The sequence below is a fragment of the Colius striatus genome, chromosome 8 (assembly GCF_028858725.1).
Source record: "Colius striatus isolate bColStr4 chromosome 8, bColStr4.1.hap1, whole genome shotgun sequence".
NCBI lineage: Eukaryota > Metazoa > Chordata > Aves > Coliiformes > Coliidae > Colius > Colius striatus.
In genome coordinates, this window is record NC_084766.1 from 15,535,458 (window position 1) to 15,561,745 (window position 26,288).

Genomic DNA, 26,288 nt, shown 5'->3' on the forward strand with positions numbered 1-26,288 from the left:
AATCTTAGAGTATGTTCCTCAGTATTGTACTTTGAGCAACCAAGTTCAAGATGTATGAATGTACTAATTTTGACTCTGATTAGATCGAAGCCTCACTGAAATCCACTGACATACCTGCTTTTGAGAGCTGGTCAGTTTTCCCCATAGAGTAAATAATTTCTTCATCTTTGCCTACAGGATATAGAAAATGTGATACATTAGGATTACTTGAGTAGCAGACTGACCACAGAAGGTTTCAGATGAATGCCATGCTAGTGAAAACCAAGTATAAGCCAATGGAGAAAAGCACAAAGTCACATGGGTTTAATACCCCACCCTCCTAACATAGGTAAAAAATAAATTACAGAGTTCAACAAGTCAAACTGTATTTACACATTATATAAGCATGAGGCAGCTGAAGTTACTCAGGCTGCCATGAAAGTGGGTAGACAGAATGGTTGAGATGATTTATAGCAATATGACTACAGCTCACTGCATGTACTGGTTTCATCTGAACTAAGCCCTAAATCAAGCCAAGCCCACAAAAACAGTAATCGTGTTCACCAGAAACTTGGGGTCTCTTCAGGAGTATTTTTCATGTGTGTGTCAGACTGGGCCTCAGCTGATTAGTGATGCCTTGTGCACAGAAAACTGTGGAACAAACTATTTTCACTTACTGATTTACTGACTAAATAGATAGGGTAAGAAACAGGTTAGGCATAAGGTGAGGTCTCCAGTGCTTCAAGTGCTGTAATCTGGTGGCCTAACTTAAATCACCCAAAGCACAGTTCAGTGCAGAACTTGTGACTTTGCAGAGGAACTCCTGGGTGCTCCCAATGTCCACCATGCTACAGGAGGCACAGTAGCCACTACTACAGAAATGGCAGCAGACTACCACAACCATTTGAAAAACTAATGTATTTCTGCACTGGCAAGGAAGAGAAGTCTCTCCTTAAAGAAGGAAGAGATGAAGCCTGTAACACCAATGTACAAAAAACAGCACCAATATTTTAAGTCTGTACACCCACACAGCAGTTTATATAGGACACACCATCAGCAGTATAGCCAGATCATCACAGTCTAAAAAAACCCGTAACATAAGCAAAGCAAAATTCAGATACTGAAATTCTTATCAGTATCTTTGGAAACGAAAGAATCATTTTCTGATTACAATAGAACCATTTTCAAGAACAGATCTTTTCTGGCTTACCACAGGTGAAATGCCCTCAGTTTCCTGATAGTTTTCTGACACAAAGATGTTAAAGCCGCTACGAGGTCTTTTAGGTTTCCCAAGTGCAGCCAATTCCTTCAAAAACAACAAGAGAAGTTATTCAATCTACCCAGCATGCACTTTTCCACAGCTAAACTTACCATTTGCCTTGACATTTTATACAAAGCTGAGAGTAACATTCCTTTCTTTGGTGTTTTATTCTGTAAACTGGATTGTACGTCAAGATGCTCTCACCAGTTGTCAAGACTAGTGCTAAACTAAAGGAAGAGAAGTTCAAAACTTGAATTTTCACAGGCATTTAAAAAAAAAAAAAACCCTTTTTAAACTGCTTCATCTAAGTCTCCCAGAAACCAAAGACTTACTAAATTCCACTCAATAAGAAAGTCAAGATGACAGGTTTTCTATTATCTTCATAAGGCTTTGGTCTGAAATTGTGTGCATACAGAGAGGAGGGCATGTGCCAACAAAACCAGATTTCCAGGGAAATGAGTTTCTATCAGAATGGTTTGCCTACTGGGATGATGATGAGAGAGAGAAAGTACAGCAAGTTATGGATGCAGCTACACTTTTTGTTTTTGGCTTTGTTTTTTTTTGTCCAGCCCTAAGACATTCCCACTGCAGTCTGGGTACTGCAAATTTACACCTGCTTAAGTATTACGTGTGCCAGTTAAATTCTTTGTGGTGCCATACTCTGAAAACAATCAGCAGAATAATTTGGATTTAAAACTTCCTCTAAGCAGGGGTCTTAAAAACCAAATTAATTTCACTTTTGTCAATTAGGGCAATGTCACATCAGCTGTTTAATTCACAGAAATGAACAAGCAATAAGGAACTCCTTTGACTGATTCTGACACTGAAAAACCCACAATATTGTACCTTTACAGATGGTTCTCTCTCTCACAATTTGTATATAAACCAGGTAAAAGGGAACAGGGAAGATGATCTGTATGAGTACGTCAATACAGGATGCTAACAGATGTGCTACTACACAGCCCTAATTCATCATGTCAGCAGCTGCACAGACAGCAAAGTGGCAGACTGAAGGAAGGGAAAAAAGCTGCTTCAAACAGCTACTACCTTGTAGGGGCCACGGAAGGAACAGATACAAGACCTGTGTGAAAAGCTGTTTCCCAACAAAAAAGTTTTTGGCTCAAATGTCTATTATTGCTTACTATTTATCAGGCAGAACACAAAGGAAAAGAGGACACAGAAGCTACCCCTAAGCACAAACATAAGTGCTGGTCCTGGTCTTCAAACACAGTAAACTCACTAAAATATCTGCTGACACCAGCAACTACTTTAGTCCATGGAGTTTTAGTTTTGTTTCACGTGTGATTTAATTCTGAGAGTTGCTTTTGTATTTCTAACCATGCTTCAACTCCACTCTGTATGCTAGACAAAGCGACTTCAGGTTCCTTGAGAGAAAAGAAACTTGACTTTCAAAATACTTACCCTTTTTGCCCTCAATGATCTTCTTCTTGCCCATCGATTTCTCTTTTCTTCATCCAAAGCTATAGCCTGGGCTGGAGTTAGCTGTGCTCTATATGCAACCAACTGCTCCATGTATCTTTGCCAGTCTGCCTTTCTACCTTCCTCATAAACCTACAACACAATCACCAAACTTCAACAGATGCTTTCAGTCAGAAGCACTTGGCTATCAAACAAGCTAACACTTACAACAAAAAATCATTATAGACATTTTAAAAGCAAAATAGCAATTCCAGATCCATTTGATCAGCAGAATGCATTCAGAAGAACTCAGACTCAAAACCTGGGCTCCTCCCAGGAATCATCTCAGGTAATCATCTCAGGTAATCTGACAATCCCAGATGAATCTCAAAGCAAAAACAATCTTCCATATAAGGAGGAAAAGCTGAAGCTTAGTTGAAATGATTAAAGTGTGTATACTCACTGCAGCACACACACAAATGCTCCAGTCACCAAATACATTCCCCTATGCTGGTCAACAGCAGGTACAGAAGCATCATAAAATTATGGCCTTGGTACCAGGGCACTAAGAGCCAAGCCAGGCTATCAGGTATCCACATAGACCTGAAATACCACCATCCTGTTCTCTATTTCAGACATACAAATGGAAAATACACTTTACATACACTAAGGCATATAGAGCAAGAAGTCCAGAAGGGACAGAAGAGCAGTTCTACTGAACAAAGATACTGCTTCAATTAGAAAACTGCAATTTCATTACTTCAGCTAGAAAACTGCAATTAGCTCCAAATTGGATCTAACCGCTATCTTCAGTCAAGGAAGAGCAATCAATACTTTGCCATAAATAGCACTTATATTAAGCAAAGACTAGCAATTCATAAAGATGTTTTACCTAATCTCTTGAAATTGCCATTCAAACAAACTCCAATACCTATGACAAAATGTAAATTAACTACATGAAACTTAAAATTAGGTCTCTGATTACTATCTTATCAGAACCACCAACCCCTCACCCCCACTTGGTCCTTTCATCAAAATTAACTGAGATTTCACCTAACTTATTTGTATGAAAGCAGAACAATCTGTCATTTGTTCCTTTGGCAACAGATTAAAAACACTAAACCCAAGGTCACATCTAGAAGCAAAAAGTAGTTCCCTCGAGTACTTCAAAGCTCCAGCTCTCCTCAGAATTGTTTTTATGTCTGAAGCTTTGTATACAAGTGTCTTTTTGCTGTTAAGAGATGCCAAAACCTCACAGAGGACACCAAATCAAGTAAAACAGCCACTAAGACTATGGAATCCAAAGGACACAGTGTAAAGATAGAGACTTACCTGCTTCTCTGATGCTGGTAACTCTCTCCAAATATTTGCTATTTTTTTCATTAGGTCCTTGTTCTTCAATTCTGTACATGACCACCAGAAAGCAAGAAAACAAAGATCAATATTGTATCTTTAGTAAGCTGCTTCAATTTTTCCTTTGGGAAAGCTGTCACTAGTATATTTTTCTTGTAACAAATACATTTTCTGTCTCTCCTAAAAGTAACCAGCTTGCTGTTAAAGGCAACTGTAAAATTTGAGGGGAAAGTGTTGCTGCTCTTGATTCAAACTCAAATAAAACATGCAGTTATAAACTGAAGCACCATTTTGGGACACAAAGGTATTAACATCTCACAATAGCTTCTTCTTGTTTTTATTTTGAGCTGAATCCTTTTCTGTGCAATTGAAGATGCTCCGAAATTGGAGGGGGGCCAGGGAAGAAACCAAAATCAAAATTTCCAGTTCTTGGGGTATCTTTTTTGTGGTGGGATTTTTTTTTTCCCCCCAAAAGAGTCTGTCAGATTCGTCAAAATAAGTATAATGTGACCTTAACTACCCGATATAGCAGACATACTTCATCTTTATTAGAATGAAGTAATTTATTTACCATGTTATTCAACAGAAATAAAGTAACTTCCTTCTCACACAAGCAAAATTATAGACAGTGACTTGAATTTACTTTATTTTTTCAGATGACTGAATTAGGCCCTCACACTAAGGTCATTTGATGAGGTTTCCAGCCAGATCTCAATTTGGGAAGTAGAAAAAACTAACCTCCTAAATAAAAATATAAAAAAAGGAGGTGTGGACAGAGGATATAACTTTTCTTCTGTCAAAAGCTCCTCTCCAGGCTGTGTCTCTGCTTTAAAAAATAAAATCTTCCTCTCTCCCACCTCAAATGTAAAGTTCAGCTACCTCAAGAAGAACTAAAAGCAGAACTAAACTCTTATCAGTATTTCTGATTTCCAGAAGTCTGGAAACACAAGACAGAGAGCAAGTTCTTAGTCCATGTACATCAAGCTTAAATGATGCTTTGCCAATGAAAAAAAGAAAAATAAAAGTATCATGCTATTTCTAAACATTATCTCCACTGGAACAAGAAAGCCTCAAATTCTCAATTTCCACAGGATACAGCATATTTACCTGCAAATTATCCACATTTTGGAAACACAGAAAACACCAGAGTGGCACATAACTCCAATAAAACTCTGTAAGTTCAGTGTCCCAGCCTTTCAGACTGTTGAATTCCCGAGCTACGGAGCAAAACGGGGTACCAAATGGTTTTCCCTGCTTCAGTTTACCTCCTGACTTGCCCCATATGACCATAGTTCTTTAGACATTTTCATGTGCATTTCAGTAGCACTTTCAAAACCAATACAGCTTCCCATTTTGCTGTTCTCTGACATGAAGGATTGCCTTGCCTAGAAATTAGGTTTTGATGATAAATAATCTTCACAGAAAGCCATTTTACTCTAAACACATTCCCTTTTTTCCCCCCACATGGATTGAAGCATTCCAGTAAATGCAGCTTTTAAGTTACCAAGCATAAAACTAAAATGACATACAACTCATTTTCTCAACAACACATTTCAAATATATAGACTTAAAAACTGAGAACCACAAATAACTGTTAACACGTATCACCTGTGTGACCTCCACCTCGAACCTTTCTTAAGTTACATACAAATGCTCACTTTTTTGAGTTATTAAGTATAAAAGACTAAGTTAATATTTGCACGGGCAGTGAGTATGGCAGTGCTAAGTCTACTTTGGTATGCTACAGACAACAGGATGGTTTTGGCCTCCTGCAATCTGGGTAATGTACATCGTGACTTTCAGTATTCCAACGCAAAACTCTGTGGCAATTTTAACTTTAAATCACGTGTCCTGAAGAGAAAAACACCGCATGTATCTAAAGCGACGGCAACTTGAACAACAAAATCTTCAGCACACCTGACTTCGCACTTCTAATAGCAAAGCCAAGCCAACCATGAGTCTGCCAGTACCAGATTCCCTTCAGACCTTATACCTGGATTTTTCTGCCTAATAGCTGAATGATTTTCTTTCAGGAAGCGGAAATAGGCCGTCAAGGGCCGCTTCGGGCCTTCATCCGAACTGATCCCTCTGGACAGACACTTCTCGGCCGAGGCACCGACGCCGCAACTCCTGCACACAACAACACTGCCAGTTACCGCCACGGCCGCCTCCGCGCCTCGCAGGGCGCCCGGGGCACACAGGAGGGAAAGAGAGAGGCCGAACGCCCCCCCTCTGTCCCCCCGGCCCCGCGCCATCGCACCTGAGGAGCCGCTGCGCCCCGCTGAGCAGGGCCGCGGCCCGGCCCAGCAGCGCCAGCGCCGCCGCCATGCTTCCGCGACACACGCCTGCGCGCGCAGGGCCGCGCGCCCGCCGCGGGGCACTCTGGGCGCGCGCCGCCCGTCCCGCGGCGCCGCGAGGCGATTGGCTGCGCGGCCCGATGACGCACCCAGGGGCGGGGGCGTCGGAGCTGGGCGGGAAAGGCCCCGGCCAAGGTGACCCCGCCGCGCGCTCGCCCCGCGCCGCAGCACAGCCACACCGAAGCGAAGCCCCGAGCGGAGGCGCGCACGGCTCGGCCGAGCGCTCTCCTGTCTTTATTAAAGGAGGCTGCAGATAGTATATGCAGGCAGAAAACAACACAGAGACCAGGAAACAATGGAGCAGAAGGTGACGAGCTCTGACAGAAAGGTAACAGTAGAGGGCCGCTGGGTTCCCGTAAGAACAAGGGTCAAAGGCAGAGCAGGTAGAGGAGCTGGTGCCTGCCACGGGAAGAAAAAGGCGGCACAGATAATGCCATACTCTCCCATCACAGTAGATAACACAGGATAGAGTACCGTTGCAGTTTTAAGTCCGCCTTCAAAATAGCACTTAGTAAAAAGCATTAGTAGAGGAACGCTGAGTAAGGAGTAGCAGAGAGTATTGTGGTAGCTGAAATCTAACCAACGCTGGTGTATTTGTCTCAGAGATCATTCAAAAAATTAGAAAGGCTTGAAGTGCCAGGAGGATCACAAAAAAGAAAATCTGAGCTTTGTGCCTCTAAAACAGCACATGGGTGTGATGCAATTACTTAGTATTTAATTTCATTGTAGGCAGAAGGCCCTATTCTTTGATACTTTTTCTGGTTTTTTGATCATCCTACCGGTCTTGCACTGTGATGGAAAGTCGGTATTTAATGTATGGCACACGGCATAAAAACTACCCTTGGACATACAAATGTTTTCAAACCGTCCATAATAGAAATCAGTAAACCAAAACAATGCAAGTATTCCAAGATGTAACTCAGACTTCCAGTTTCACAGTTCAATACAGACATTTGCAAACATTTTAATAAGTTCTAGTACAAACGTATTACTACTAATCTAGAAATTCTGACCACATTCTGATAGTCAAAGTTTTCTACCACCATTTTAACAATAACAATGGCTTTGCCTTCCTAGCTCCATTGGCCTAGTTCAAGTATAATTAAAAAATAACAACACACATTTATTCCGCTTACCATCTAAAGTGAACAAGGATATTTTAAGATTAAGAGAGCCCCTCTCCATCAAGCTTTTGTTTCAGAAATCATTACATCATAGATAAAACTACAGCATTGGAGTGACATTTTGCTCTACATGATCAACTTAAGCCATGTGGGTCAGTAAGTCAGCAGGTGTGAAGATAACAATATTCCATTGGTAGGAGTAAAAGCTCCTACTGTGCATCCTTTTCACCTACTTCCCAAATTCCGTTTTGTCATTTATTACAGTAAAAAAACAAGTATTTTTGTGATCTTAAAAGTGTATTTTATGAGGAGACAAACTTCATAACTACAAGTCACTTTTCTTTCATGTTCAAGGTAGAGAGAAAAAGATTAGTCATACATTTTTATTTCCAGATACCCACAAAGAATACACTGTAGGAAATAAAAGATTTTCTGCTTTTAATTGATTTCCTAAGGAAAGACGGCCACTCGAGCACTACATGCATAGTGTTAAGTAACTGAAGTGCCAGTTAATGGAAAAGTTAGCTTGCACGTAAGAAGTTTACTGCAGCATTCTGATATTGCAAATGCACCACCTCAGCTGAGGTATCTGGTGTTCAAAGTCCTGTGGTAATTCCTCCATAAAGGAATATAGATGAAGTAGGTCATACAAATAGTTGAAATCATATAGAACACACAGGCATCACATGCTAAATAAATTAGGCTAATGCTAGCATTAAAATTAATTGCAACACAGCTCCAAGTAGTGATGCATGGTTTCATTTTCCCTTTTGCCTACAAGACGCATGCTTAATATTTGGATTCTCTAATGTTAGAGGCAAGCACTTTAAGGGTATGCATATTTTTTAAAAAGTAGCCAAGACAAGTAGTAGAAAATGCATTTTATTTATATGGAAAAGGCTACATTTAGATTTGTAAAAGGTCTGTGATAGTGTTATGTTGCCCACACGTCAAAAATCAGTTGTGAATAGCAACAAAACGGTTACATATCTTTCTACACAGCAGTGCAATTAGTTCACATTGCAATAAAATAAAGTCAAGTATGCAACAGAATCAAACCCAAGTGTTTCCCTATAATCAGCGTACAAAGAATTACAGTGCAAGGAAGTTTTCAGGTTTTAAGAAATCTGCAGTCAGTCTTGAGAATTTCCTAATAGGTGGGGTACTCCCATTATTTTCATTACCAGCAGTTGTATCTCATCAATACTGCGCACAAGCAAGTCTAAAATTAAATGACTTACATGGTAAATAAAATACTTAGTCTATACAGTAAAAAAAACCAAAAAAACAAATTACGTAAGTAATCTAACAAAATGAAATTTGATCACACGTATGAAACATACTTGAAGGACACACATACAGTATTCATCACAAAAAAAGAGCTACTTTTTCCAGCAAAAATATTTTGGTTGCTTTACAACTGTATTATGGATCTCGGTCTGAAGATGCAGATGTTGAACTCTTAAAAACCATAATAAATGTCTTCTGCAAAGCACACAAAGAGGATAAATATTTTTATCACAGTCATAAGGTTATTTTTGGAAGTTTGTTCTCCCTTGCTCCAGAAACACACTTAGACCGGTGAAAAAAAATTGAAGGGCATCATGACACATTGAAACGGTAAACTGTGCTCCATTTCCTTCTAATTTTGAAAAAAACTAGAATTTACAGTACTCTGTGGCATATGAAAAAGTCTCCACAAGTTTACATTGCATATTTCTGAGTCCATTCTCTTGCATGTCTGTTGTATCTGTATGTGCAGAAAAAGGACATCACAGTAAGGAGCTGTACATTGATAATGGTCACCTTTTTACTTAATACAGTTGTTTTTGAGCTTTTCACCTCTTAGCATTGATTCAAACAACTTTAAAATACTCTAAAAGCCAAAAAATATTCACCCGTTGTGTGTTCCATTTCTAAAGTTACCTATCAAAGTTATTTAGACTCCAACTCAAAACCAATCTCACAGGTTTGTATAAAAACACAAATCATTGTGCAGATTTAGCTTGCATTTGACAACTGGTTCTGTTATTTGTACCTAAACAGTGGTGTTGTCAATTATTCCTAAATGTGTATGCTATTAATAGTCTGAAGTCATGCATTTTAGTTGCATAAATTCAGTATAATTAACGGGATTTGGAAAGGGTGGGGATAGAAGGCACAGTGATTTTTCAATTTTTTTTTTAAACTCTCCCTTCTGCACTGCCATCTCACTTCAGAACTCAAAAAGAAAAATTTTCTGAAATGCAAAAGCACTGGGTTTGCACTGGGTAACCTCTAAATCCTGTTATGTGATATTGTGAGAGTTCAGCCCTGTGTGTACTTTGAACACAACTCTTCAAAACTCTGCTTAGGGGTGATGTATGATAAATTAGCAAGGCTTAAAACTGAACTTCGGGAAATCCAAGTGGTTCCACACTAAGTACAAAACCCCAGACTAGATGCTTCAGACAGTATAGTACTCCTGGAGTTAAAACTTCTCAAATAAAAATCAGGTTTGGTCCAGAAGCATGCAATACTTCAGTTATGTGCTGTCTGCGTTACCTTCCCAAGATCATAAACTTCCTGGAAGTTCTACAGCTGTTCCAGAAAGTAAAAAAGGTTATTTTTCTCTCTGAGATGCTGTGAAATCTAATTTGACAAAGGCTCTTCACCCTTAAAAGTGATAAATATTAGTCTACCCTATATTTATAAAATGTCAGTAACTTATTTTTTGTTGTTCATACCTAACACCTTGCTAAAAGCACAGGTTGTACAACCAGAGGATCAGAGTAGCAACAAATAACTTATGTTCACTGCATGAAAAAAAAGACACAAAAGTGTGAAGTTTTTATGCAAGTAAGTAGAAAATATTACTAAGTACCCAACAGTTGCATATGCCTACAGTTTTCTGCTTGCCCATCACTGATTGATACTTTGAAGATTTAAAAATCTAATCCTGCAGAAACTGAGAAGAGTATCTTGAAATGTTAAGATAGGTGTTGCATAGCAGATAATCATCTACAAGTACCACCCACACAATTATGCATGTTATACTCACTTTTCCTTGTCTGACTTGTAGATCTGTGCAATATCCGGTACTAAAGGATCATCTGGGTTAGGATCACATAGTAAGGAGCATATGGACAATAAAACTAAATAAAAGAGACATTAAACAAGTTAGTTTGCTTTATTTCTACAATCCTTTAATGTATGCCAGCACACTAAAGGAGGGTGGTAGAAGGGAGATTGTAAAGAGAATGCATACTAGCATTAAGCTTTCACAAAGCAGTTCTGCTCAGAACTCTTTATACAGCATCATTTCTCTAGCTCCTAAGTAAACACTACCCCACACTAGCCTAGAGAACTTGCAGTCCATGGACCTGTACCTTTTGGAAACATCTCTCCCCCTTGTTTTAACCTATGAATGTTTAACAAACTACAGACTACATTGTTTGAGCAAATATTTCTAAGTAACTAAGTCTTTACATCTAGAATGATTTACAGTAATTAATATTGTTAATATTACACTGCCATACAGTACTCTATTTGTGCTCCTGTGCTGACAGTTATTCTCTCCTTCATATCAACATTTCACTTAGTTTGGTAGAAGTGTGACCTCCTTTCTGGGAAAATACTTAATCAGCATTATATACAGGTATTCACTTAGATTTTCATATTAATTTCCTGTACAGAACCAAGGATGTTTGATTTTTCTCGCATTTTCAGTTCATACTTTTCAGGGAATCTCTATTTTTATACTCAGTATGAACACAAGAGTACACAGTTAAACAATTATAAGCATGCTGTGAAAGGAAATTTGATGCTACCCTAAGAGTCTGCTGTAGAACAGGACTGGGGTTTAGCTTGCTTTGTGTTGTTACCAAAAAGCCCAGATTAAAACCTGTTTTCAGCTATAGAACATTGAACTGCTTCATACTGACACAGTTCACATGAAGTGCAAAATACACAAGTAATATAAGAAAAATGAGTTAGATTACTTGGTTATACTACTCAGAGGTGCTACTGGTATGTTGTAATCCTTTGATTCAGTAAACCAAGAACGATAAAGGAGAAACCAAAATTAGCCACTGAGCTAATTTCCACTTTAGGATATATATAATTTGCAAGGACATTAAAGGCACATCAAATCAGAGCATTTAAGACCAGTTATAAAGTTGAGCAGCCTGCTGAAGGAATGCTTGACAAATAATGCACAGAAGTGCTGAAGATCTAAAAACTTCAGAGTTTTCAGTTTTAAGTGCTAAATATCTTCCAAATAACTAGAAGACATTTTTTTCCTCAGCGAGAAAACAAAACCAATTTCTGTACAAAGTTGATACCAACTACACACAAGAGTAATTAATCTCTTCAGCACCTCCTTCTGGAAGCTGTATTAAACGTAGATTTTATTTAGCTTATGAGATTATTGCATAGGCTGTGCATGAGCAGAAGTTACTGCACTTGGCACAGAGCAGTTTCCATTGGATAAAGACTAACAGTTTTTTCCTTCCTTGTACACTGAATGCAAAGACATTGTTCTAAAAAAAGACACGTGGTTTAGAGAGCTCTCAAGTACATAAACAAGATGTGATACTGTTTAACCTTTTGAGTCACCGGAGAACCTTCTGTAACATGACTAAGAGTGTGCCTAAGCATTTTGAAGATGGGTGAGAAAAAAATACAATAGCACTCACATTTTAAGCAGTTTTTGAAGTGACACAAAATGCCTACAACAGAACACTGGATGAAGCTGGAACACAAAAAGTTCCATTTAAATATAAGAAACTATTTTACTGTGAGGGTGCCGGAGCAGTTGCACAGGCTGCCCAGAGGAGTTGTGGAGTCTCCTCCCTTGGAGGTCTTCAAGACTCGTCTGGACATGTTCCTATGCGACCTGATCTAGGTGACCCTGCTTCTGCGGGGAGGTTGGACTAGATGATCTCTAAAGGTCTCTTCCAACCCCTACCATTCTATGATTCTATGAACTGCTTAACTATAATCTCATTGTTCTGAAAATCTACAGTGTTTGAGAGAGTTTAACAGTAGGACTAGAATATTTTAAGATATCTGATGACTTGGAAAGCAGCTACATTTTAAAATATTCATCTTACAGAAAAACGCCAACCAGAACAATTTTTCTCTTTTTAAAATAAAGTGTAATTAAGAGCTTAGTCCACACAAGGATGCTCGGGCAACCCCAAGAGCCGTCAATAAGCAATCAGATAACCCCACACGTCAGTATCAAGCTTTTCCATTTACATCCAAATTCTTTTGATTTAGAAGCTTTGCTCACCAGTTTCTCCTCAGTTCTGCATATCCAGTCAGCTGTTATACAGAAGTTGCATTTCAGGCTAGTTAGGCATTCACCATCTTACCCAACTTGTTTTGGAACATTTGCCATGCACATATTTTATGTAATGTGACACTCTGTGCAAGATCTGAGATCATAACAATAATTCAATGGAATTTGCCACTTAGGTAACATGCAGGATGAGTTCCTACTGCAACTCTTAGACAATGCAGTAATATACAAAAAAGCACTATGGCCATTTCATAGATACATTAGCAAATCTGTGAGTTTACCTTTAGATACAGTCAGAGCTGGTGACCATTGCGATCTCAAGATATCAAGACAAATACTCCCATTACTGTTTATGTTTGGGTGATATATTTTTGTTGTAAAAGCAATCTAGAATGAAAAAAAAAGTAGTAACATGAAATCACATTTATTATACTTTGAATCCTTAAGATTTTACCTTCAATTCCAGACCTATTAGATCTGCCAACACAACTTATTGTTCTGTCTTATCTGTTAATCCACTATGAAGTTGTATCCTGTTGCTGGCCTTTATGGTTTTAACATCCAAAAAGAAGCCATAAAGAAATACAACACAGAAACAAAGCTTTGACCAAAAAAATTGCATGTTTCAAGAGAAAGGACTTACCTTTGGTGGTTTGAAAGGATAGTCTGTTGGAAAGTGTACTGTGAGAAAAAATACTCCCCCTTGATATGCACTATCAGGCTGGAGGAAAAAAAACACAACAAAACAAATAAACCACATTAATGTATTTCAGTTATCTTAAAGCTTTCTTTCCAAAAGCAGATAACCTCCCAAAGCTGTATCTTAGACAAATCCATTTTTTCCTCAGTACACAGCCCACTATGGCCTGTGTACTGGGAAAGCACAGAAGGAATTAAAGCTTTCCAGTGGTGTGCAGAGCTACAGTAGAGCCAACCGTGGCTGCTGCTGAAGTAGCACGACAGGGCTACCAAATGCTGCTGCTCTTGGGGAGAGAAAGGGTAAAAGCAGTGTTTGACTGGTGGAGCCACAAAACTGCTAATCCATCAGATGCACCACACTAAGGGGAACAGAAAAGTCAGAGCAGGTCTTCCAAATCCTGGCTCTGTACAACACCACAGCTGCTCCGATCCTCCTCCATCTTTAAGCTACAAATATACTTACCTTAGGAAGTGGTTTCTCTTTGCAGATGCAAAGAGTAGGATTTTCCAATATAATTCAGTTGATCATGATGACATCAGGGAGTTTTAAAACACACAACATCTTTGTGACCTGTACAAATCTGTGAACATGCATTTTGTTAGAGAACATGTGCACAGGTTTACGTCCAGGTTGCACAGTTAATAAATACAAATAACTTTGTTGCAGTCATCTGTCGAGGAAATATTTCATTTTTATTAACTGAAGAGTGAGAAGTCTTGATACACGATAGAAAGCAGTGTAGCCACTTCTGATTAAGGGAAGGACAAAAAAAACCCCTCTCATTACTTGAGAGGTTTAAAACAGCGACATAGAAAATCCATCTCAGCAAGGCTGCAGAAGATAAAAAGCTTTGAGGTTGTCTTATGTAACCAAAGACAGACTCTCGTTTGAAGTAAATGTTTACCTCGGAAATGAGCAGTTTTAGAGATTACTATGTAAGAAGTCAAGTCACAAATGGTCCAGTAAGAGGTCTTACACACTCAAAATGCAGACAGTGCTGCAATTTAAGGAAGGTTATATATAGTATTGTTACAGAGTCAGCGCTGTGTAACATCAGAGGTTGTCTCTATGCTTCCAATTACATTTAAAAGGACTGCTTGCATGCATACTAAAAGGATGTGTCAAAATCAAAATAAGCTGAAGATGAGGCAATTCAGTGTCAGAGCAGGCAAACTGAAGTCACACTATGTTCTATGAGTAAAATAGATAAAACAAATTGACGATGCCCATAGACAGAAGAGGTTATCCTACTTCCAACACATTCTGAAGGTAAGCTTTAGTCCTCAGGCTATCAGGAAATGTAGAGGGCGTGTATCCCTGTTTCCTTATGTTATCAAGATAAAAGAGAAATAACCTGACATGTTCGGTTCTTGTATCTCAGAAGACATGGCTGAGAAAAGTTGGCAAGAGATGCTCTTTCTTATCCTTGACTAGAGAAATCTGAGAAACTCGAAGGAAAGAGAAGCATATTTTCCACTACAGAATAAGAAAGAAGAATTGCAAGCTGGAAAAAAAAAATTAAGTTGGCAAGTATGTGCTAGTATTTCCTTTACTCAGGGCAAGAGTCATTCAGGACAGAGACGCTATTGGTGGCAATCAGCACATAAGCTTTTGTTAACTCTTAACTCTGCTGTTTTGCCATTAAGGAGTGTGGAAGGACAAGGATCAGAATGACTTTGAATGTGAAAGAACATAGTTGTTACAGAAAAATGGCAAAAGCATTAGTATCCTACAGAACAACTTGACACAATCACTTCAGTTGCTGCTCAGCCATTGACAAGTCGGACAACAGACTCCAGCATACCCCCAGCAAATTAGTAACTGATGTTCCACGGCTTCAGAGCAGCTGCGCTGAAAATGCAGAAACAGGTCTCAAAGCAAACACAATTCCACTTCTCTCCATCATGTGATACTGCATCTTAATGGATTAAGTATTGTCTTGAAATTTCAACTCACAGAGTGATTCACGTCATCATCTTAGCCAGAGACTTCTTTCCAAAAGGAAGACATTAGGATGCAAACTCCTTAGTATAAACACCCCTTCCCTCAGGTCATTTTGTTTTTTTATTCATTTTCCTAAAACTTTTTTCAGTTTTGCTTTGAAACTTTCTGTTGAGCTTTGTTCTTTCTTATGTCATTTCCTTGACAAGAGTTGTAAATGGGGTATTCAGAGATCTCCCTCAAGACCAAGAAATCTGGCTTTTGTCACACAGAAACCAGAAGCACCTCTAGTTTTGTATCAAACTTTTGATACAAAAGTATCTACAGTTTGCAAAAGCAATCTGTTTCTGTCAGAGCTGCATCATAGCCATCAAACAACCTCTATCTAAAAGCCCCCAAATCACCCTGTGCAACTCTACTCTTGTTTACAGTTACTAACTTTTATACTGGCTTATACCCATTCTTCCTCTTTTCAGATGGACGTATCTGATGGATTTGAAATGATCATATTTGAAAAGCGAGCTTTTAAACTTTGCAGCCCACATAACCAATTGAGGCATTGCAGTGCACTGATTAAGGATCCCTGACTTCTTAATGAAGACGTCAGTTTTTTGAACAGTTACAAAAAAAAAAAAAGATGAGTAAAAACACGAATATCACTATAAATATTTAATCTGTACACAGCACAGATGAATCTGCCTGCCATGTTTACAGAAACCGAATGGAACACTTTCATAACGAAAAAGGAAACATGGACTACTAAGGGGCATGAATTGTATACTTACAGGTCCCATAATTGTCGCTTGCCAATGAAACACTGGAAGTAAAAAAGATACAACAATTAGAGTTTGTTTATAAGATTTTTCTTAATAATAATAAAAAAGGTCAGCTGTGACAATTTACTTAGGAAGAGCTTACAGTCATCTCCAACAGGTCCCGCAGAACAGTGAGCCGGTGGGTCTCGCTGCAGATCACTTAGTTCCTGTAAGAAACACACAACTATCTCAAAGCCGTCTACATGAAAATACATACCACTCAACAGAATCCCTTCAAAAGTGAGAACACAAAACAGTTTTTATTAAATAGACCTGTTGTATTTTTGAGGAAATCAACACTTAAAATGCCCATTAAAAAGTTTATTTGCAAGATAGGTCTACAGCTAAAGACAACACTGTATAAAGACAATATTTTAAAGTATTTAAGAGTTACAGTCAAGTTTATAGGCTGTATATACCAAAGTAGACACAGAAAAAGGCTTATTTGTCTGTACATTTGCAGCTTAGTTTAGAAACTTATGTGCTAAACCACTCTTTTAGCTTTTGATTTCACGTAAACTTCTTGTATTGGCCTAGTCAATGTACACTAGCTGACTTAAATTAGTTAAAAAACTCCCAAGAAAGCTTGAATTTCAGAGGCTTTCGGAGAAACTTTGGCAGGTTGACTGCTTGATTTCTTACAGAAGCCCACACAGTCTCAAATAATTTTAAATTATTATTTAATCACACAAAACCATCTCAGCTTTTAATCTGATTTATCATCTATCAAATGCAAAACAGGCCAGGCATTACTGTTTGTTTCCTTTCCTTGTTTAATTCAATATACTAATTGATGTCTGAAATGTTACTATATTAATAATAAACAACTTTTTCTGATTCTAAGCTGATAGGAACTGTGCTGTTATATTTAAATACTTCCAGTGAAAGGCACTAAAAGATGGGTGCATCATTAGTAAGTCACTCAAATGTTTATTATTTGAGTAATTACTTAAGTCAACAATAGACATAAGCAGGTCTGAAAATAACCCCTGCAGTTTAGCTTAAGGAATGATTTTAAGCATAATATTAATATTCCTTAATTGGAAAGTGGAAATATTTCTACTAAAGAATTTAAAGACAACTATTTCCAAAAAAGAAGGTTTACATTGGAACTAAGTTTAACTCAAGAGTAGAATTTGTGTATGTAGTGTGATCTGACCTTATATTCAATTTGAAAGGTTAAAACTCCAAACTTCAATTGCTGTGATGTATTTGTCCATTTATGACATCCAGTAAACATTTCAAGTCACATACTCCTCTCTTTGAAAGGCCCAGTTCACCATGGACCTGGCACCTAAATTCAGATGCATTTATTACAGCTGCACTCTTGGCCCTGAATTCAAAGACATGCACTGCAACGTATCTTCACCCAGGTAGAGTTGTAATGTTACAACTTGCTCTAAAGTCACTCCTCACAATCCTTGTGATTTAAAACAAGACAGACAGTTCTTTAACATACTGAAATAGTCTAGGTTGCAACTAGTGCTACTTATCTGCCCTTACCATTATTCTGCTCGTGAAATGGGATGCTGTCCCAGAAACAACACTCCAGGCTAGACTTTTGACTAAAGGCAATTACAAAACCCACTAAAAGTGCAGTTTCCTTTTTAATCAAGGGATTCAGATTTCACTAAGGGAATGATACAGAGAACCAGTAATCCATGCATAGCAAAGTCATTGCCAGCACACGAAGAGAGTCAACAAGTCTCAAGTTTCCAGGAGTCATGGGAGTTGTAACAAGCATTACCAGCAGTGGAGTTCTTACAGCCGCTGCCTGTCTGCTCTAATTTACAACTCAAGATCTAACCCAGCAAGACAAGATTAAGTCCTACACACACACACTAAAAAAAAGAAAAGCCAGCTAAATCAGACTGTTAGTCAACAAAAAGAATTCACAGCCTAAAAAGTAAAAAACTCACACATTTTATAGTAGTCATTGCTGAGTACTAAATTAAAGACAATGATGGGACAAATACATAGCTCAAATACTTCAAGAAGTTTCTAATATATATATAAACATTCCCTTATGCACATGCAAATTGCTAGGCAAACACTTAATTTTTGAGTTTAAAATCTCTAGCAACACTCATTTCATTGATGCCCCTCTCAAAATCGCTACATAACCCCAAACCACACAAATCTGTTTTCTTTATTTGTACACCTGTACTTCAGAATTGGCAGGAAGTTGGGCAGGTTGCTTTGATGTACACTTTCAGTTTGTTCAGGCTAAAGGCACTAAAACTTGTCCATGATAAAAAAAAAAAAAATCACCATTTTTTTAACATACCTTGATGAGAGCCAGAACTATTAATTCCTGTTAATATTTCCCTAATAATAATGAAAAGACTCTCTTCAATCAAGTTCTCTAAGTGAGAGCAATGTCCACAGATATATCCCAAGAGCTTCTGCAGCTAGGAAACAAAGCCAGATCAAAAATCTGATAGAGTGAATTAAAACTGTATCTTCCAATCATTAGAAATAATGTACTGAAGATAATGGGGTTTAAAATTACACATGGTAACGTGATGAAACATTGAAAATGGAATTTGACAGTGTTAACTGTTTTAGCCTTTACATACAAAAGCTCGGATCAAGCTCTGACAAAGAGCTATTCAGCTTTATACTGTTAATTATGCCGTTTAAGTGTCACAATCAAAGAATTATCTAGAGAGCTGTGAGATTTAGGCTTGAAGTTTTCCTACATCTTCTGAAATGGTGCAAAGAGAGATGGTCAGAATGTGCCAATGTCAGACTGACTTGTCAGTGTCCAGAGCTGAGAGCCCAGAGGGTGTTGAGCAATGGCACAGAGTCGAGTTGGAGGCCTGTGGCCAGTGGAGTTCCACAGGGATCGATTCTGGGGCCAGTCTTGTTCAACATCTTTATCAACAACCTGGATGAGGGGACAGAGTGTACCCTCAGCAAGTTGGCTGATGACACCAAACTGGGAAGACTGGCTGATTCCCCAGAGGCTGTGCTGCCATTCAGTGGGATCTCGACCGGCTTGAGAGTTGGGCAGAGAGGAACCTCATGAGGTTCAACAAGGACAAGTGCAGAATCCTGCATCTGGGAAGGAACAACCCCATGCACCAGTACAGGCTGGGGGTCAAACTGCTGAAGAGCAGCTCTGAAAAGAGAGATCTGGGAGTCCTGATTGATAATAAACTAAATATGAGCCAGCAATGTGCCCTCATGGCCAAGAAGGCCAACGGCATCCTGGGATGCATCAAGAAGAGTGTGGCCAGCAGGTCGAGGGAGGTTCTGCTCCCTCTCTACTCTGCCCTGGTGAGGCCTCATCTGGAGTCCTGTGTCCAGTTCTGGGCTCCTCAGCTCAAGAGGGACAGGGAAGTGCTGGAAAGAGTCCAGCACAGGGCCACCCAAGATGATCAGGGGACTGGAACATCTTTCATACGAGGAAAGGCTGCAGGAACTGGGGCTGTTTAGTCTGGAGAAGAGGAGATTGAGAGGTGATCTTATTAACATTTATAAATATCTAAAGGATGAGTGTCAGGAGGTTGGAACATCCCTTTTTTCTATGGTAGATAGTAACAGGACAAGGGGTAATGGGATGAAGCTGGAACACAAAAAGTTCCATTTAAACATAAGAAAAAACTATTTCACTGTGAGGGTGAGGCTGCCCAGAGTGGTTGTGGAGTCTCCTTCTTTGGAGGTCTTCAAGACCCACCTGGACATGTTCCTATGTGACCTGATCTAGGTGACCCTGCTTCTGCAGGGCGGTTGGACTAGATGGTCCCTTCCAACCCCTGCCATTCTATGATTCTATATATAGAAAAATTGCTTCATGATTTCTCATTCTTTTGTGAATAAGTGAACACAAGAATTCTCTATACAAAGCAGCAAAGATGCTCTTCACCAGAAGCCCCCAACCTTGCTGTTCAAGAGACAAAGCTGAAGAGTTACAAAGCATCACGTGCTGAAGCCTCATGAAGAAGTGCAAGAGAACTGCCTGTAAGACATTACACAGTCAACACTAACCATTTCCCAATAATTTTAGAATCATAGAATCAATTTTAAGTCAATTGGTCCCAGCAGCTTTGTCCATGTTTTATGGATTATCATCATCCAATTGCATGATGCAAGTCTGGTTACTGTGAAGACTTATCTATATCAGTATTTTTAGTTACTGGTACACAAAATGCTGGTGCAAGACTTTGATGTATATAAGGTAACAAACAGGATCTGTAACTCAAAGCAGCACAGATTCAGTTTCAAAAGAGAAAGTAAAAACCACTAATCACAGCGTACAAAGGCACAATATCTTTTATGAAAATACACAAAATCATAAGTTTGTCTGCAAGAGACACAAACAGAAGCATCAGTTATTTACAACACTGGTTAATGTCACAGCATAAAAACAGCTACCAAGAGCTCCAACACATACCATGCTATCCTAGCATAGCCAGGATAAACAGAGAAAACAGCAAAGTTCAGGACAGTGGTAGGAATAAATCTTCCAATCTGCTCAAACACAGAAAATATTAGAGTAGAATACAATACTGTTAATTCTATACCTCTAACTGGTTGCAACAAATGACACTGCTATGGCGAACTGCTTCTCCCATTTTTAAGTATGGGACAGTAGCTGAACACAAAAGTAAGCTACACCTGTGGTCACAATCCTGCTAATGAAGGAGTATTAGGGTAACACTACAAATGCTAAATGACAATTACTGGATATGGACACCACAAAGCTTTTAAATTATCACCTTTCACTGCACCACACACACTGTAGGGTAACTGAGCAGCATGGTGCAGAAATTTTAAAAATTAGTTTAACAGATGTAAAACACGCTGTGGTAAACTAGAAATGCTGGAAATATTTCTGAATACAGAGACTAGTACTCATTGTTAAAGTACAATATAGGATGTATTTCATAAAGGTATCAAGCCAGTGAAACCTGGGAAGCCAGTTTAACACTTATATTCTTCATCAGGCTTCTCTCCTGATCAGGACAGACCTGATTCTCTACTGAAACAAGATCCTAAAGGATGCTTTGATAACAAGAAGATAAATATTCTCAGCATAGTACTCATGGACACTGAATGGCTGTGAGCATTAGTAACAAAAAAAAACCCAAAACAAAAAAATCAAAAGCCTTAAAAATGTCACTTTTTTCAATTAAAAAAAAAAAGACAGCAATCAGAAGACTAAAATAAACAGCAGGTAGCATCACTAAAAGCTATTTTAAGTCTTTAAGCAACACAAAGCCACAACCAGAGCTGTGTTCCACATTATTTAAAATATAAATCTTTTAAAATATATATCTTTTCTAACTGGTTGCAAAATCTCTTCTTCCAAGTCCATTTTTTTTAGTGCCTGTTATGCCTATAAGAGAGCACTGATTTTGTACATATTTCAGAACAACTTCGGCCACTGAAAAGCACATCAACCCAACCATTAACACTAGAGAGACACCCAGAAGTACAGGATTTACGATCAAAATAATCTCCTAACACTGAACTGACAGGACAGCAAGCTCACAATTAGATATGTAACCAAAGAATTCAAAACAGCCATCTCAGAAAAATGGTGCTGCATAGGAGAGATGGACAGAACTGATCTAAGCACCAACTTGCATAACCCGAAGATTGAATTATTTTCTACCTTGCACAAAAGCCGTGCTGTCTCAGTTTTCAGAGGCAGTGATAATATCAGTTTCTTTGTACAAGATCCCTTCCCAATTAAAACCTACACTATTTGTTTTGTTTTCATAATTTGCAACATCTGGAATTTACAATGCCCACAAAAACATCCATCATTCTTTCACTGGTACATTGCTGACTAGAGAGAAACAACTTCAGCCCCAAGGAACATCTATTCTACATCACAAACAGAGAGCTGCCTGAAGTTTTTGACAGTGTAGCTATACAATGCCTCTCTTTCATGCAATGGCAAAGCAAAGCACTGACAAGGTAAACTAACACAGGCCCTGTCCTTCAGAGGTTTGCTGAGGAACTCCGAGATCAATTTGTCACAGAGGCAGCACTGAGGCAGTGCTTGCACAGCAGGGCTTTCTGTCCTCACTGCTCTTCCAGCTGGCAGCACTAAGCTGAACATACCTTCATGTGCAGGGATCGGCTTCTTCATTCCTTTTTCAGTTGCTTTTTTGAGAAAGCTCCCAAGCACGAGACATCTTTCTATTACTAGTGTACTGTCTGCACACTGTCCTCCTTTGAGAAGTGACTCAAGGCTCATCAGCAAAACTTGGGATGCAACAATGCAGGTCACAGAGACAATACTATTTAGAAATTGGAGTCCCAATTGGTTTAAAACAGAATATGCTTACTCAGATTTCTACATATTACAGCTTTGCTTCCTCTCTAGGTGCTGTCATCCTGAATGCACAAATTAACAAAATTACTGTGAACAAGCAGTCAATCTTGCCACCAAAATCTCTTCTGAAACACCCTAAACTTACCTAAGCTTAACTTCAGACAGTACATCTAGACTGACAAGCTCCCAAGTAATACCATTGCTTTCTGACAGCACTTTGTTCTCCAAAGAGTTCCTCTTAGCACTTTGTGAAACTATGAAGTCCTTACAGTATTTCCTCTACTCAAGACCTTTTCCCTTTCTGCCCTTGAGACACAACATAGCTGCCAACCTGGGAAGGTTTGATGGGATAAACACAGTCATATAAATACATTTAATGTATTTATATTCCAGTTTTATAATTTTCAAGGAAGCTCTGCAGGTGTGTGACATCAAGATAGTTTGTCTTTTTGACTTTCTCCCTTTTAAGTTTCCCATTTGAAATAATTCTATTTCCTTGCCACTTTCCTCTTTTACTGCTTTGGAGGCAGGCTGCTAGCCTCTAGCAGTAATTTTTTCTCACCCTGTAAAGGCAGCAGATAGTCATAAGGGTAATTAATGAACCAAAAAAATAACAAAAGAAGAAAACCAGCAAAAGTAATTTTTTCAGCAATCTGGAAGCAAGAAGTAACTAGTTCTGAATCTAGTAAACTTGTCTGGTAGGTCCTTCCCCGGTATCTCTTTAAGTTTTTGGACATAATTCATTGCATAATCAGTAAACTTGAACTACTTTGAAGTCATCATCCTGGTTATCATTTCATTTCCAAAGAGTAAAACAAGAATCTAGTAAAGCTAACAGGATGAGAGAGCCTCTTTCACATGTAGTGTACCCATAATTTCACATCTGTTGAACACAAAGTTTTAAAATGCCACACTATCACCGAATCAGTGACACTAAAGAAAATTGTGGGTTTCCAATATATATAGAATTGTCTAAAGCAGAAAAGTTACACAGGGAATGTGGTAAGAGAAAAATATGTCAAACAATCCTGTGCTGGCAGGACCTCATTTGGAAGGACACAGACTACCACTCCCATCTAAAAAACAGCAGAAGATTACTAGCCTCTCCACTTTTTCTTTGTTTACTGTCAAATGAAACTAAACAAGAGGACAGATAAGGTATTTGGAACAATTCTTTTCTTATTAACACAAAAATAAGATGTTTGAGAAGAAGTGGGAAATTTAAAAAGGCAACAAAAGGCAAAGTATTCCCACAATATGTAAAGGCACGATGGGGTTATTACCAGAGAAAAATCACTGATTTGTCTAGTAATATTTGGTGTAATGTTCAAATGCAACATACACAACAAATATCTAGTATGAAATCACAGCAATCTCCCTTAACTGCACTACCTGCAAAGACATAATAATATTTAACTAACAATTTCTGATAGAAATCCATTCAAATAACTTAATATCTATTGCAACATTTACCAAATCCACTCACTGCAGGATTAACCAGTCATTATAGCATTCTATTTCTGTAATACCAATGTTTTCCAACAGCAAAAGGGAATCCAGAACAAGAAACTGCCGTGGTCACAGAACTAAGATAGCACAAATGTCGACTAAATATGGCATGTCAACAGCAACAAAACACCACATATTCTGTGACATGGCCAGTGCTCTAATAATAACTCAACTTCTATGTTTACCACCCCCAAGGCTTTTTTTTCTTGTTTGTACTATACAATGACCACTGAAGTCTTACCCAACAAAGGAATCTACAAGTTTACTCCACAATTAAAACCTTGCCATTCACAAATATAACCCCAAACCCCTCTACAACTGGGATACACTCAAAGGTCATGTCAAGTATTGGGTGCTTCCTAATGTGGAAAAAAGGCACAGAACTAACCAAGCAGTGCACAAGAGCAGGGCAATGTTTTAGTAACATAGACGTTTTACTTACACCCCTACAAGAGATAACCCGTTAGCATAACGCCACCTTTTACCCACTATTGTACAGCCCCACGGCCCGACCCTCGGGAACCGCTTCAGGTGCTTTATTAAAGACAGTTACAACACTGACTCGGGGTGAGAGGCCTTCAAGAAGGCGAAGAACCCTGAGGGAACACTTTCCAGCCTCCCTTTCTCCACCTCACGCCCGTTCCGACACAGCCGCGCCCCGCACTGGACTCGCCCCCTCCTTGGACCCCGCAGCACCGACTCCGGTTGCCGCGGGAGGGCAGCGGGGACACGACCTGGGCGACGGAAGGTTGGAAGGACGGGCCACAGGCGGAGACAGACAACGCGGGGGGCAACGTCTCCTGCGGCACCTCCCGCCCAGCTGAGCCGCGGCCCAGCCCGCCACCACCCACGGGCGGCAGTGGGGCGGCGACAGACGGCTCTCCCGGGGCAGCGGCAGGCGGCCTTTCCCGCTCCCCTCCCGCGGCACGGCCACACTCACTTTCTGTATCCGCTTCAGCGCCATGGGAGAGCGGGGCGGCGGCGGTGGCGTGGAGCGCGACCAGGGAAGCGCAGCGGGCGCGTAACGGCATCCGCGCGCGCCTGGGGGGGCGGAGGGGCAGGGGGCGCGCGCTCACCGGGCCCTTTGTGTCCGCGTGCGCCGGCGCAGCCCTGCGCCGTTCGCGGGGCGCGCCGGGAAGCGCAGTCCGTGAGCAGAGCGGCCGCGCTGCTGCCCCCTGGCGGCCGGCGGTGCGTCCCCCGCCGCGGGGCGGGCACGTCTGTGACACTTCAGCGTGTGCCGTCTGCATCTCAATTTATCGCGTTCTGTGTGCCGGCGGGGCTTTGTTCTGGTCATTTCCCCTGGGGAACGTTATAAGTTCCCAAGAAAGTAAAGTACTATTAACCCGTTTGTATTTAAAGAACGAAAGGTGTTGCAGTGGTGCATTCAAAGACATAGAGAATCTGGATAATGCACAAGCAGAGACCTACACAGGCAACACAATACAACCAACAGCGTTGACTCGAAGCCACGCTTCCTTTGCTGGCTACTTCCTTATATGCTGCTTCTGCCCATGGGATCACCCAGGGCCCAATTGATTAACTCACAGCACCTTCTTCTGATAATTGGAAGTAGCTTGCCAGCTGCATTAACTTGTCCCTACCATCTTTATTCAAGCTGGCTGGTCCAAGCCACATTTGTGCCTACAGAAAGGTGTTTGAAGGTTGTGTCCTTTGCAGTCACGCTGAGATTTGAGGAAGGAAACAATACAAACGTGTGGGACTGTGCAGTTAAAGTGCCTGCACTGCATGGCCCTACCGGCTGTCACAGTCACCCTGCCCCATGAAAGCGACTGAAGCTGTGCGCTAGCTGAAAAGGCTCTTGAGTAGGTCCCAGACTAGCAACTCTTTAATAAGGTGTAGGGCTGTGGTCATGTTTTGGGTTTTTTTAAACGTAAAAACTAGTAATTCTCATGTCAATACAGAGAAGTTTACAGCAGCTGTTGCTCACAGGACATCACTCCTTACTTTGTCGCTCCATACAGAAAGCAGTATGTTCTAAGCAGTTTGCAGAGTCCAAATAACTCCACGATGTTGCTAGCAGAGGACAGCCCCCAGGCCAGGCCAAGCTGACATCTCCTCAGGACACGTAGTGAGGTCCACCACCTGTTTTGCAGTTGCAGAGGCTTCTGAGCCCACATTACCCTCAGTGAGGACTCTGTGCCGGGCGTCAGGCCAACAGCCGGGCTCCTGAACGCAGGCAGGTGGTTGGTTGGCACGCTGCTCAACACTAAGCACGGCCACCCGCACCGCCAGC

The 26,288-nt window shown here is 40.0% G+C and overlaps 2 protein-coding genes across 4 annotated transcripts in view; both read right to left on the bottom strand.

The window, feature by feature from the left end:
• TFAM (transcription factor A, mitochondrial) overlaps positions 1-6,355 on the bottom strand; it is a 7,922-nt gene extending 1,567 nt beyond the window's left edge. For both annotated transcript variants that reach the window (XM_062001444.1, XM_062001443.1), the window contains exons 1-6: positions 6,273-6,355; positions 6,006-6,142; positions 3,992-4,062; positions 2,663-2,812; positions 1,190-1,285; positions 115-171 (exon numbers count right to left, since the gene is read on the bottom strand). In XM_062001444.1, coding sequence (XP_061857428.1) covers positions 115-171; positions 1,190-1,285; positions 2,663-2,812; positions 3,992-4,062; positions 6,006-6,142; positions 6,273-6,340 — 579 coding nt within the window. In that variant the 5' untranslated portion in view covers positions 6,341-6,355. The remainder of the gene's footprint in view (positions 1-114; positions 172-1,189; positions 1,286-2,662; positions 2,813-3,991; positions 4,063-6,005; positions 6,143-6,272) is intronic.
• A 1,416-nt stretch (positions 6,356-7,771) lies between these two features.
• Positions 7,772-25,142, bottom strand: UBE2D1 (ubiquitin conjugating enzyme E2 D1). Of its 2 annotated transcripts, none has more exons than XM_062001630.1 (7): positions 24,975-25,142; positions 16,337-16,400; positions 16,204-16,235; positions 13,421-13,498; positions 13,059-13,164; positions 10,534-10,627; positions 7,772-9,243 (listed from the first exon to the last, which is right to left on the bottom strand). In XM_062001630.1, exons 1-7 carry the CDS (start codon positions 24,996-24,998, stop codon positions 9,198-9,200), a joined length of 444 nt encoding a protein of 147 aa, XP_061857614.1. In that variant the 5' UTR covers positions 24,999-25,142; the 3' UTR covers positions 7,772-9,197. The 2 variants fall into 2 exon arrangements, with proteins under 2 accessions (XP_061857614.1, XP_061857615.1); XM_062001631.1 differs by lacking the exon at positions 24,975-25,142 and adding an exon at positions 24,513-24,554.
• Positions 25,143-26,288: the final 1,146 nt, after the last annotated feature.

Coding starts and splice junctions, on each gene's coding strand:
- UBE2D1 (XM_062001630.1), bottom strand. CDS start 24,998: ATGGCGCTGAAGCGGATACAGAAA. Junction 13,499..16,203: donor AAGCGACAATTATGGGACCT/GTAAGTATACAA, acceptor TTTTTCCTCCAG/CCTGATAGTGCATATCAAGG. Junction 13,165..13,420: donor ATCCTTTCAAACCACCAAAG/GTAAGTCCTTTC, acceptor TTTTCATTCTAG/ATTGCTTTTACAACAAAAAT.